Here is a 14,574-nt window from a genome sequence, read left to right as displayed (position 1 = left end):
GTCTATCTCCTACTCTTGTGTGTAAGTCGGCGTTTTTGTGTACATGCAAAATATTATTAAATATATACTGTGATGGTAGAGTAAGTATACCAGTATTCTTAAAGAGATCTCTTAGTGAGTCCCGAGCACGTAAATTATATATAGAGCGAATGGCTCTTTTCTGTAAGATAAATATAGTTTCTATATCTGCTGCCCTGCCCCATAGTAGAATTCCATAGGACATAATACTATGAAAGTAGCTGAAATAAACCAATCTAGCTGTATCTTCATCGGTGAGATGCCTTACCTTTCGGACTGCATATGCTGCTGAACTGAGCTTACCTGCAGCGGTGTTGACATGGGCTCCCCACTGTAGTTTCTCGTCCAATGTTAACCCAAGAAATACAGTCGATTCTGTAGGGTGTAATACCTCCCCGTTCAAGGTAATATTTCTGCTCAACTTTTTAACGTTAGGTAGTAAAAATTCAACACAAGTTGTTTTTTTGGCATTTAATAATAAATTATTAGCAGTAAACCAGTCGGATATGTGTAAAAGAGTACTGTTCACTTCGTCAACATTTGGGTCATGCCTATCCACATTGAATATTAATGAGGTATCATCTGCAAACAGAACTATTTCACACCTATCCTGTAAATAATAAGGTAGATCATTGATATATACCAAGAACAAGAAGGGTCCTAAAATAGATCCTTGTGGAACACCAATGTTAATTGACGCACCGCTAGAACGTTCTCCATTAACAACTACAGTTTGTATCCTATCATGAAGGTATGAGGCTATGAGGTTCTGAGCTTGTCCTTTAATCCCATAGTGATTAAGTTTACGCAATAAAGTACAATGTTCAACGCAGTCAAATGCCTTGGAGAGGTCACAAAATATCCCCAAAGCATTTTTTGAGTTTTCCCATGCCTTATATATATGTGTTAGTAGTGCAACTCCAGCATCTGTGGTTGAGCGCCCCTTTGTGAAACCAAACTGTTTGGTGTGCAGCAAATTATTAGAAACAAAGTGACTAGTCAATTGGTTTAATATTAACTTTTCAAAAACTTTACTTAATGTTGGTAAAATCGAGATAGGTCTATAGTTGTTACAGTCTTCTTGATCACCTTTTTTAAATAGAGGTATAACTTTACTAAACTTTAGTAAATTAGGAAATGTACCATAGTCACAACACCTATTAAATATGAAAGCTAAATTGTTTGCAATATTTTCTATTATATTATTAACTAAATTTACGGACATTCCCCAAAGATCACAAGTATTTTTTAAATTAAGTGTCTTAAATGCTGTAACAATATCATTAGCAGTTACGTGACGCAATTCAAATAATGTACTGCACCCCGCAACATGGTCCCTCAAAAAGGTCTCTGCAAGTATTGAAGACGAATTTAAATTATTAGTAATGCTAGCAGGGACACTACTAAAGAAATCTTCAAAAGCAAGCGCAACATCAGCATTTTTGTCAATAACCATGCCATTATTTACAAGTTTTATGGTATTACTTGATTTGCTTTTACCCATTTCACCATTAATAATAGACCAAACTGTTTTAACTTTATTATCCGAGTCGCGTATTTTATCCCTGATATACAAACGCTTCGCAGTAAAACAAACAATTTTAAAAGTTTTTGAGTAATTTCTAACATAACTAAGAAAAGATGGATCTTTATTATATTGCTTCATACCATATAACTCATAAAGAACAATCCTACACCTATGTATGCTAGGTGTCGCCCATTTACTAAATGGTAAATCCTTGGTAATATTTAAAGATTTAACTTTAAATATTTTTTCAAATTCACTATGAACTAAATTAAAAAGATTTTTAAACATTTCACAAGGATTATTATGACAGGATTGATCATTCAGTACGGGCAGGTTTTTATTAATATTATCTCTAAATTTATTAATGCCTTTTTTAGTTATAGGCCTAACATTAGTTCTTTTAAATTCAGGTAAGCAATCCCATTCAAAAACTACTTTCTGGCCACAGTGATCCGAAGTGAGTGTATTAAGAATATTTTTCTCTAAACAGATGCAGTCGCAGTATATATTATCAATACAGGTTGCAGAAGTAGGTGTAATTCGTGTGGGTTCATTAAAAAGTTTATACAGGTTAAATGACTGAAACAAATTAACAATTCGTGTTGCCGTTTGTGTTTGTAAAAGTACATCAATATTAAAATCACCACATACTATAACTTTTTTTTTACTCCTACTTAAACGCTTTAATATTTCTTCCATGACTGTCTCAAACATATTAAAGTCACTGGAAGGGGGTCTATAAACGCAAACAATAATGTAACGCTCCAGTTCAACACAGGACAGTTCAATGGTCCGTTCTACAGAAAGACTAACAATGTCAGTTCGTTCTTTGCATTTTACACTATTATGTACAAAAATAAGAGAACCTCCATGAATAGCATATGTCCTGAAGTATATACTTTTTAATTTATAATTATCAATATTTATTAACAACTGACATTGTTTAAGCCAATGTTCTGTTACACAAAAAACCTTAATACTATTATGATTTAAAAACAATTCTATTTCTAATAATTTGCTAGCCAAGCCTTGAATGTTTTGATGTACAATAGAAAAAGTCTGCTTAGCTGTTGTCTTATATACTAGTTTAAATCTAGCTTAGGGCTAGATTTTCTGTCAACACTAGGTTGGTGTATATAATTACTACTACATAAAATTATAGTAGATCCAGGGTCTGATACCGAACATGTACCAGACTGGTTAATATTATATGCTATTAACATAGCAAGTTCTCGCTTATATCTAGATGGCAGATACACTGTATTCTTTGTCAAAGTAAAAGATTTAATACACAAATTAATGTCAAAGTAAATAAATGCATCACGATGATGATTTGTTACATTATACAATTTTAAATTCATATTATGAATTAATCTATTTTGTTCTTGTGTCAAACCAGGTAGGTATGGCAATGTACACAACATAAATTTACATTTAGTCTTACTACTAATTTCCAACATTTTTTGAAATCCTACATCAATATCCTTATTTTTTACATTTAAACTATCTCCATAAAGTATAATTACAATATTATTCTTATTAAAACTGAAATGGTCAAGTGATTTGATTATATAATTAAATGAACTGTTAGGAGTGCAAATATTAGTGACTTTAAGCCCTAAATTGTTGAGCATAGCGCCAAAACCCTGACCAATATTATCTGACAACACAATAATTTCCTGCTCAGAAAGGTGTTTAGTTTTACTAGTTGAAATTGTTGTCACAGGTTTTACACTATGTATGTCTGTGCAGTCAAGCTTATGGGACGACATTTGCTCATTGTTACTTTTTGAACACTGACATACATAATTATTGGTCAGCGACTCAAAGCGATCCATATTTTCAGTACTCAATTTAATTAAGTCATCTGCCTGTTGTATATGCTCGTTTATTTGTATTTGAGCAGCAGAATATTTCTGGTTGACATCATTTAACATATGACTTAAAGAGTCTATCTTCTCCTTTAATTCATTTGTTTCTACATCATACAAGATTTTATAATATTCTAGATCCCTATGATATTTGTCTAACTCTTGAACCAGGTTTTTCTTGTCTTTCTCTAATTGAATTACATTTTTTAAAGAACTCTTCCTAACTATTGATTGGGTACGCTTGATAAACTTACTTAATCTAAGGTATTTTTTCAACTTCTTATGTGAAGAGAAATTGATTTTTTTAAAGTTTACAGAGCCACTTAACTGTCCACATTCAACTAATTCATCATGAAGACTACTTGGTGTGTTGCATTGCCGCTTGGGATTGTCCTCTTGCACTTCCATTAAGCTACATTCCAACTCAGCGATACGGCTAAGAGCTATCTCATGGTCACTAGAGCACTGCTGGAAGCTGTCCACAACGTCTTGGAGGGCTTTGCACTTGTCTTCACTACAAATGTATTTCATGTGTAGTTCAGCCAGCTCGGCTTTTAGAAGAGAGTTCTTTTTAATTATTTCTTGAATTTCTAATTCACTTTCATCCCGCTCTTGTATGAGTTTTTCACATAAAGATTGTGAAACTTTCAAATCATGGAGTGTAGCTTTTAATTTATTCTCCATGTCCTTAGCTACTGCCTTGCGGGTCAGCATGTTGTATTTTTTAGTTGCTGAAACGGATGAAAGAAAATGTATGAGATAATTATATTTGGATACTATTATGATAGTAGGTACTAAATGTTGATAAGTGTTTATCGGTATGATGTAGTAAGAGTAAAGAATAATATTGTCTGGGGCGATAAGTTTTTGTCTTCTAAATTGCTTCCAACTTGTCAAGCAAAGTGAGACGGTAACTTTTGTGCCAATGTATTTATTGTGACGTAGCTCATTAAATATGAGCGGTGTTGGTATAACAAATGAATGTAGGTGTTGTTTATAATTAAATATGAAATTAAAAAACTAGTACTCCCCTGGTTTATGGAAGATGTTTGAATTTGGATAACCGTTGACACGTTGACCTCCGCGTTATACAAAACGTTGCGTAGATCCCATAGGTGTGTTTCACAATAATTTTCACTTGTACAACAATGTAATGGTTAATAATTACTAATATTTTCTATTTAAGCACTATACAATTCGTTTTAAATAATTTTATAATAATTTAAAATCTAACAGCTGATGTTAACTTTGCTGTTGACACCTCACTCATTCACACACTCATTCACACATATATTGTCCATCGTCAAAGTTAACTTAAGATTTTTAATTGCTGTAATTTCGAGGTGTAGTTCATTTGAGTGTATTTAAAACATTATGTATTTTATCACATTACGAGAATATCAAGCGTTAGAACAGTTTTATCGTGAAGCTTAGCAAAGCTTATAATGAAGCCGTTGTCAGTTGAATAAACAATGCAAGTAGAGCGTAATAGTCACATTCAAAAAGGTCATAACTGCATAACAGAGAGACTGTACCTAGTGCTAGAAAATTCCTGTGATCGCGAGTAGGGGCGTATATCTGACCTTGAGCAGGGGCATGTCCTTGGCCAGCTGCAGCAGGGTGGCGGTGCCCTGCACGTTGAGCGCGGTGGCCACGGGCAGCGACTCGGTGAAGCGCACGGTGGCGGCGGAGTGGAACACGGCGTGCACGCGGCGCAGCAGCGGCAGCTGGTCGGCCGCCACGCCCAGCCCCGGCGCGGCCACGTCGCCCGCCACCGGCTGCAGCTTGGCCAGCCGCTCGGGCCAGCGCGCGCGGACAAGGTCGAACACCTGCACGCACACAGAACCTTCTAGAAGCTGTCTGCTTACAGGAGAACTGACCTATGTTTAACGTACCTACATCTGTCATAGTCATATGGCAAATGGTAATATTTATACAGCATCGAGTGTAGTCTATGGCTTATCATCCTTATAATAATGTGGCAGAAGACATAGTACTTTCTAATTATAAATAAATGTAATAAAAAATATAAAGAATAGAAGAATTATTATAACACAATAATGAGTTATTTAAATCAAAAGAACTAAGTATGTAATTAATTTTAAGATTCATGAAAGAGAGAGTCTTGCTAGAGAACATTTTATTCAAACTCTGTTCTAACTTTTAAGTTTCATATTATAAAAAACACGAATAGACGAACATTAGTAACCGAACAATCCTAAAAATCTACACAGTTTCAAACATGTTTCGTGCATAACGCTTCTTCCGTTTGCATCATAAAATAATATTTCTATTCAATTTTTTTTTTAGGTAATTAATATGTACTTTCTTTCATACTATACCTGATTCTTGAGCAGCTCCTTATATCTCTGTTCGACGGAGAGCCCCCTCTTGGGCCGCATGAGCACGTAGATGGTGTCTATCCCGGGGCAGCTCCGCAGCAGCTTCTCCAGCAGCGCCTTGCCCACGAAGCCGGTGCCGCCGGTCACGAACACCACGCTGTTGGCGAAGAAGTCCGCTATGCCCTCCGCTTCCACCACTTCCTGGTTGAGATCCGGTATGCTTGGGTCGTTGCCGTTGTCCATTTCGATAGTTTTGCTAAGGGATTTGGTTGTTAGCAGTATTAATGTAGTATAAACAATTAGACTCAAAATCCCCTGTCGTTAAAAAATGTGCGAAGGTGAATTGAAATTTTTTAACCAACATTTAAATTCACACCTTATTTCGTAGCTGTAATGTTCAAATTGTTGCGCATTAGAAAACTCTGCCTAATATACGCGTAAACAGAGTTTTGCTCCGGACAACTTTTGAGCTTGATTGTGCGTCTTGTTATTTATGTCCATTTTACAGGTAGAAGTAGAATTAACTTTTTAGTGAATATGTATAATGTACCTACCTAACTTGTAAGTCGGACAATAAATTACATAAGGTTTTAATTGATATGTGAATTAACTACGTAATGAAATAATCAATGAACTTAACATAGTATTTATATTTTTGTAGGTACCTATGTATTTGTTTAGACTTTAGTAGAAGTAGATAGTTACTAGTTACTTTAACATATCATAAAACTACACAAGTTTAGTGTAATTTATATAAAAATTTGAAATGCGCAAGTCTTTGTATGTGTATAATAATTTAAAATACTCTTAGTGCCTCAAATAATTTCCCGATCATCATAAAATTTTGAATGTTAATAAGGAAAAGCATGTCAAGAAATGCTCTTTTTTACTAAAATCAGCGGCTAAATTTTGTTCACAAGTGAAACCGTGGGGCACGTCTTACATGAAATTTATTATTCTTACATGAATAATATACCTGGTTCATATCGTTATCTAGGTAGGATGATAGGAAACTAGGTATTCGATTCAGTAAGTTTTCACTTGAATAATTATTTGTAATTTATTGGTAAATCCGCGACGTTCCGTTATAAATAACAAGTAAAAGCAATTTGCGCAACTTGGCGATTACGAAGTTTGTATAAGTTCAGTTATTACTATATGTTAAGAAATATCGACTGTTATGTTAAGTGTTTATTGGCGCTCTTTATCTAATAGAGCATAATATTATAACGATATTCAATAAATAATTTCTATCGCTAAATTGCAGTGCTTGAAAATAACCTTTATTTTACTTAGCTTTACATTTTATATCTATGACATACCAACATTGGACTAATTTCATCTAAATCCGTTCAGTAATTTTGGCGTAATTTAGTTAAACAAATAATTATACAAACTTTCGTATATATGTAAGTTTAGCATTGGTATTCGATTGTTATCTTTGATTAAATTTTAAGTAACAAAATTATTGTTGATATGTGCCTATGTATCTTGGTAAGTAGGCATCCAATTATTGATAATAAGCGAAGGGTTGCCTATAAAAATAGGCCGCAAGTTTCAACTATAATGCAATATGTACTTGCATGATTCACCGTTAGACTCTTGTACTAACAGTAGGTACATCCACTTAGTTAAAAAAAAATACGTAGACAGTTTTCTGGAAGTTAATTGTGAATTGTGAAAATGGAGAAAACTCGTGATTTTAAAGATTTTTAATGCGAAAAAGCTTTCTGAAATTCACTTTGCAATCACTTATCTCTTCCGCTCGCGCAGTCATATTGAAAAATATTGTAGAAAAGTTCCATGCCAGACACTATATAACATCACCCATTTTTACCGGAAAACTTTCTAGTTAAAACTACATGAGCTACTCTACTATAAGTTTACATTTAATTTTAACTAAACTGAAAGCGTAAAAATAGAAGCCTATCTCTATTCCCTACTCATTATTATATTTATATTGCTTACTTATTGTAAAGCTTTAAAAATACAAGAAAAAGAAACACAGTAGAGACTAGTTTTGCAGGACTTTTTTAGTCCTTACGAATTCTACAAAATTCATTCTACTATTATTTATTTAAGAAATGGTTTAATAAAATATATTATAAAAACTACCTTGAAGTATTGTACTAATCTATCATGATATCTATAGAAACTAGGGATGCGCCGAATACCGAATACATATTCGGTATTCGGCATATTCGGCATCATTTTCACTATTCGTATTCGGCCGAATTATTCGGTTTAGGTGCCGAATATATTCGGTATGAGTATTTCTACTTTCTTGGCTATAGAACTAAATAAATAACTTCATATTATGAATGATTTATGTCATACTATACACAAGTCAAAGAAATCCTATGAATAATGTTTGAACCTAAGGTATACAGGGTGTAATCGTTAAGTGTGCACAGGAGATTGTTCCGTAACTATAACAGATATCAAAAAACCTTAAACTGATATTGAAAGTACTATACCTAATGAGTAAAATGACAATAATATTTTTTTTTAAATAAAACGAGAAAATGTTACATGAAACGCTCCCATACATTGTACCTACCATACAATGTTCGAGACGACATCCTCGATTTGGAATACCATTGTATTCCACTGTACCATCGTATTTAAAAGTTTTTTGATATCTGTAATAGTTATGGAATAATCGACTGTGCAGTGTGCACACTTAACGATTACACCCTGTATAAAATAAAACGATCATTACATTTCAAACCAACGTTTATTTTGTAAATTTACATCAACATAATTTAATCATGTTTATTATTAGAACTTAGTCAGTATTTAATATTTATAATACTTTAAATCCTGAAGTCTGAAGACAATGCTTTTAGTCCCAATAGAAAATGACATTACGTCCGCTCATATTGCAAACACTAACTTAAAGTAAAAATATAAAATTTTTAAACAATTTAAAAATTTTAATATTTTGTGCGAAGTTTCAACACAACTGAGACGGCACGGAGTGCGCGGGCGATATACGCGGGTGGCGGGCGGTGAGGTAAGGCTCGCTTGCCACCGAGCCGGCAGCTACTTGCGACCCATTAGAACCGGTTTACGCATCAAAACACGTCAAAACATTGAACCGAATAATTCGGCCGAATATTCGGTTCGGTAAGGTTCTAACCGAATAGTATTCGGTATTCGGTTATTCGGTGAAACCACTATTCGGCGCATCTCTAATAGAAACTATTATAACTATCTGTAAGCCTATATGGCGTATTCATAATGCAGTCTCTCCACAGTAAAACGTTGTTCTATGGTTCTACAGGGTGTCCCACTGTTGGTATATTAAGCTCAAAGGACGTTATAGTCTTGCATACGCTGAGCACGTAAAAAATACTTATAAAATTCCAGACGCGTTTTTTTGTCAAATAGATGAATTCTTCAAACTCTATATGTATACCCATAACAACCCGCCCAACTTTGCCACCAGCACGTGAGCTATCGTTTAAGATTATTTTTTCATAGACAAAATGCTCACATTAGAGAAGCGGTATATGCAAACGCAACGCAATTTTGTTGTTTAAGTATTTTTTACGTGATCAGTATAATATGCAAAACTACAAGTCCTTTCGCGCTTAGAAGGTATACCAATAGTATATTTCCTGTATATTTCCTAAGATTTAAGAACTCAATATCAATTATATGACATAGTTATAGATCGTTAATTATTAGTAAAATGAAATACTTACTCTAAGAGATCCATGTTGTCGTTGTTTATGTTCCAGGTAGTTGTTTTATTGTAATCGGCCGGTGCGAGACTGCTTCCACAATATTATGATCTGCAAAACGAACATATCGTAATATTTACCTTAAACTTACGTTTATTCCAATAAAATTGTTCTTAACTGATATATCGCCTTTCATTTTTACTCTAACCTTCCTAATCCTATTTTTTTTATCCCAAAAATTATTAAAATCTGTTCAGCAGTTCTTGAGTAAGTAAAATTATAGTATCTAACTAAAACAACTGTCTTTCAAAAATATAGATTTCTTGGTACTACATACTTATATCGATCCTATTCCCTGATGAATATAGTACGTATAGTAGCATAGTGTATGTCATACATTTGTAATACCAAAACTGTGTAAATGTTTTGAGCCTGTAGTGAAAACTTCACTCCATACCTAGTCTACTACTCTATAGTTAGAGATGCAGTTATTGATTAAGAGAGGTTAAAGCCAAACTTTGTATATTATAGGGTTTGGCTATTATTTATTAACCACACATACATTTTAAATCTTCTCTATAAATAATAATGAGTTTCTATTTTACGAACTGAACGGCTGGACCGATTTCGATAAATCTTCTATTTATCGGATACCTATATAATAAGCACACAGATCCATGCGTAAGAATCACTTTAGATAAACTTTCATGCCTTCAACGAGCTTTCAACGCTCCAAGGAATTTCAAAATAATAAATCTAGAACTTGTTTTCGTTTCTATCTTTTAATCTCTACCACATGACAGATAATATAATACAATACTATTAATAATACTATACTGGTAGTTCACGATAAATGTAATAAATAGTAAAAAAACTTCAATCGTGTCCGTGTGTTGCGTATTCAATGTTGCACGCATGTTGGAAATTATGACCCTTGTTTATAAGCATATCTAAATAAATTATTAATTATACTTTAATTATTTATATGAATTATATAATAGAATTCTTTAACCTTTGATAAATTTCGTTGGTATTATTGGAAATTGTTGATAACAAAATTAAGTAAGTGCAAGAATTCCAATTAGAATATGTAGAGCAGTAGAAGTTTTCAATACAATCGTAATTTTGTATTTGATATATTTATTTTTATGGAATTCAAATGCTAAAAAAAATCGTTCATGAGACGGGACTCGTACTTTACTCCTTTTGCGCCAAACCGTTATTTATTTTTATCTATTCTTTATAAATTTATAATCTTAATTTTTCCATTTTTATGGAAATTTTACATAACAATGTTAATAATGAATCCTGACGAAAGAACATGAAAGTGTTTGTTTGTATGTATATCCTTCCATAAGCGAGCTGTTTCTTACACATATATACATATAGTTTGAACATAAGCTATTTCTATTTATGTATATGTAATTTGTGATAATGGGAGAAAACCGGGGAAGAAAACAAGTTTATTTGTGTAAAATTTGTTGATGCAAACGTCATCTAATATTATTATGTTACTACTTAATACAATTGAAAGGAAAAGGTCAAGCTGAAATAATATTTTTGCGATTAACCACAAAATATTAAAATTAATGTAATTAAGTATATAAATGTTACTATACGTTTTGTTAGAAATGTTTTTTGCGACTGTGAATCTATTTTGAAATTCATGAGTAAGAGCTACTAAAAAGTTAAGCCAAAAGTTTCACCTAAGCTCAATCTTATAAAGAGCCAAAGACTTGAATTATTGAATTTTTAAATGTTCGTGACTTCTAAAATGAAATGAATATGAAATGAAATGAAATAAATTTATTTGTCCATTTTATGTTTTACAATTATTCTGGGTGGTAAAACATAGTAGTTAGCTATATTATTTTAATTTTTATATTATACTAAAAAATAATAATATGATAGTTCTGCGTAATGCGTTTTTAAAAGATATAGTGGGAAGCTTTTTCTGAAACCGTGAAATTTTCACAAATATATATTAAACTTCATCCTTTAAATGCCGGAGCTTTGTAAGGATATAATATTAATGAATTTCTCTCACACATATATCATTATGTAGCGTTATTTTATTTGATGTTGGCATTTCGATAATTTCCTTTGGGAACTTTTATCAAAAGTTTTATTGAAGAGTTGAGAGTCTCTACAATTATTATATTATTATGAAAATATGTAACAAAACATTATTATTTTGTAATATAACGTAGGTATATTATATGTAAATTTATTTAGGTTTAAATTAATTACAGAACTCTCGTATGGATAATATAGTTAGCTACTGTAAATTAGTTATAACTTAACTGCTAATACGTAATTTTATTATAAATTATACTATGATTACCAGATTTTAACTGTCAATTTAACACTTTTAAAACAATTTTACGTGACCTTATTTTACCGAAATTAATCCATTATTTTATTTCAATTAAAAAATCACATTAACCAACTTAAATTAATTTTACACGTAAAATTACACACATATACAATACTTACAGAAAATACTGGGAAACGAATCAAGCGCACACGCGACGTTTAAAAAATTATTAAATTCAAAAATACAATGAAACCATTTTGCAGCGAGGCGTTCGGCGCGCGCCGACACACAGCTTTCACTAACGCACGCTGATCACGTAATTGCTTCGGTAATAATGTGGAAACACACGGGCGGATGTTGTGAGCGGATGCGCTGAGAAAAACTGTGTGTTTTTGTAATGGAAATTATAAGTTCTAATTGATTTTTTATAGAGATAATGTAGGTAGAGTCTTGTAGGCTTCTAGTCTTGGTAACTATCGGTCTGGTTTAGGGCACTGGGCCAATCACAAGTAAAATATTATATGTATACGCACGGTACACTATGTATTTGCGTAGTATGCTGTTCGGATTCAAATGAACATTAATTTATTTTCCTATTCAATTCAACAGATATGAGTAAATTGCAAAAACTAAACCTTGAAATAGGTAATGGTAGAAGAGATGAAGAGTGTAGTGAGCTCTTAAAAAATGATTTTTATACACTTATAGTGCTTATAACATCGCATAGCTTATTATACCTAGTATCACATAGCTCTAGTTTTTATAGTCTAGTTTATAGTACATACTATATGTAGGGAATTTGTTCTATATGCAAACATATTAAGTAGGTTACGATAAGCTTTATTTTTAAATTATGAAGAACATAAAAATTGATAGAAATATAAGAATAAATATAAGGTGAAAAAGTGGATTTATGATCTATGTGTGTTTATCTATGTAATGAACATCGTTTGTAATATTAAGTCTTTCGTCAAAGTATGTACTTTGTAAACGTGCATTCATAAAGTTAAAACTATAAAATTTAATATTATAGATATTCAATGCCATGTACCTACACATAAGAGTTTAGCAAATGAAACCCATATTATATATTTGATAATTTAATAGTACTAAATACAATTTAGAAAATATATTTAAAAAAATACACTACAATTTACAATCAGTTACAATATCTTCACAAAACGCGCCGTTCCCGTTCCACCCGTCGCCCACGTGTCCACAACGCACCGTGACGTGCCGTGACGTGCCGTAACGTTACAGCTCGGACGTCCGCAGCGTTACCATGTCCGGGGTTACATTTGTATCATAATAAGGAAAATCCTAAAAAAATAAGGAAAAATCTCAATTTTGAGCATCACACTTAGACTTGAAAATTTATTTACTTTAGACTTCCGCATGCAGTTTGCGCGTTTATAGAGGAATATTACAATACTTAGTAGTCTATCTGTCTCTTCATCCTCCAGACTATAATCCTGGTATGTTTTTGTTCCTATCCAGGAACAAAAACATACCATGAAGACCGTACCGTTGCGACGCGCGATGTGATAGAGCGACAAACAGCACACTTTTGATTACCAATAATAATTATAAATGCGAAAGGGATCATAATAATACAATAAATAGTCTGGTTTTGTGTGTGCTTTACCCCGTTACCCGTACCACTACCCCGTATTATACTGTGCTACATTTTACCTAACTTGCGCTATCATTTGGTACTAATGTCGTCGTTTGTAACGGATTGGCTCAAAAAGTACTGAACGGATTTGGATGAAACTTTATAGGTTATACATCAGAATTACACATGAGCTATTATAGAAATACTTGATTTTGCTATTGCTATTTTGGAATCGATATATTTTCAATTTCTCCCACATCCCTCGCAACTTATAGATGGCTTAAATACCTAATATGTATATAATAACACGCTGTTTTTTTTTTCTATTTTAATTTAGATATTATAAGGAACAAAAAGAATCAAAACACAATACATTAATTCATTTATTTATAAAGAAATACACACAAGAAATAGGCGCTATATCTACCTGCAATAAGTTTTCGGAAAGTAACTTTTGCAGCTGACAAAAAAGCTTTCTGCAACTTTTACAAATATTTACTCTAAATCTGTAAATAATAGACTTACTTATTTTTCCTTTTAAGTATAAACGTAATAATTAACAGATAGGTCTAACATAATTACGCGTTGTAACAAATACGTGTAAAATAACACTTAAAATAATATTGGCATAATATCATCATCGAACAATAAAACCATATTTAAATTATATTTAACGTTGTTAATTACAGCTTTATATAACAACAGATATAAAAAGATAAATGTTCTGTAATTAGCCAGAATCAGTGTTAAATGATTATTATACTGAATTATTCGACGCATTTAAGTTTTATAGATTTAAATTATATCCATTTAATAAAATGGCTTAACAATTAATCATGTTAAGGTTTGTATTATTTAATACGAACATGCGAAAACAAATTGCATGCATATTTATAAAATTATTCACAATTAGACATGAATTGTGGTAAAATGATGGCTCTAGAGCCACACTAGAGCGCTGTCATATTTCCATAGGAAATAATATTGCTTTAAGACATCATGGAGACAAGCGAGCACAAAGTTGACTTTTCGATGTATCTCACATGAAGGTGGAGGAAAATCTAGCTATGTGCGCGAACCACACGTGCGAGTCCCAGCAGTGGGCAGTAGCAATTATATTGTCAAGATGGTTTTGTAGCCACAATCTATAATATAGATTTAGATCCTCGCTTTACTGTAAGATTCACATAACAC

General features: G+C 32.4%; 1 protein-coding gene across 1 annotated transcript in view; it reads right to left on the bottom strand.

Annotated features, from left to right (window-relative positions):
• Window positions 1-12,066, bottom strand: part of LOC123704401 (putative fatty acyl-CoA reductase CG5065) — a 28,734-nt gene extending 16,668 nt beyond the window's left edge. Inside the window, exons 1-4 of the mRNA XM_045652764.1 lie at window positions 11,945-12,066; window positions 9,470-9,559; window positions 5,760-6,015; window positions 5,001-5,246 (exon numbers count right to left, since the gene is read on the bottom strand). Coding sequence (XP_045508720.1) covers window positions 5,001-5,246; window positions 5,760-6,015; window positions 9,470-9,483 — 516 coding nt within the window. The 5' untranslated portion in view covers window positions 9,484-9,559; window positions 11,945-12,066. The remainder of the gene's footprint in view (window positions 1-5,000; window positions 5,247-5,759; window positions 6,016-9,469; window positions 9,560-11,944) is intronic.
• Window positions 12,067-14,574: the final 2,508 nt, after the last annotated feature.

This window comes from Colias croceus, chromosome 29 (genome assembly GCF_905220415.1).
Source record: "Colias croceus chromosome 29, ilColCroc2.1".
Lineage (NCBI taxonomy): Eukaryota > Metazoa > Arthropoda > Insecta > Lepidoptera > Pieridae > Colias > Colias croceus.
This window is presented reverse-complemented; position numbering and strand designations above follow the sequence as displayed.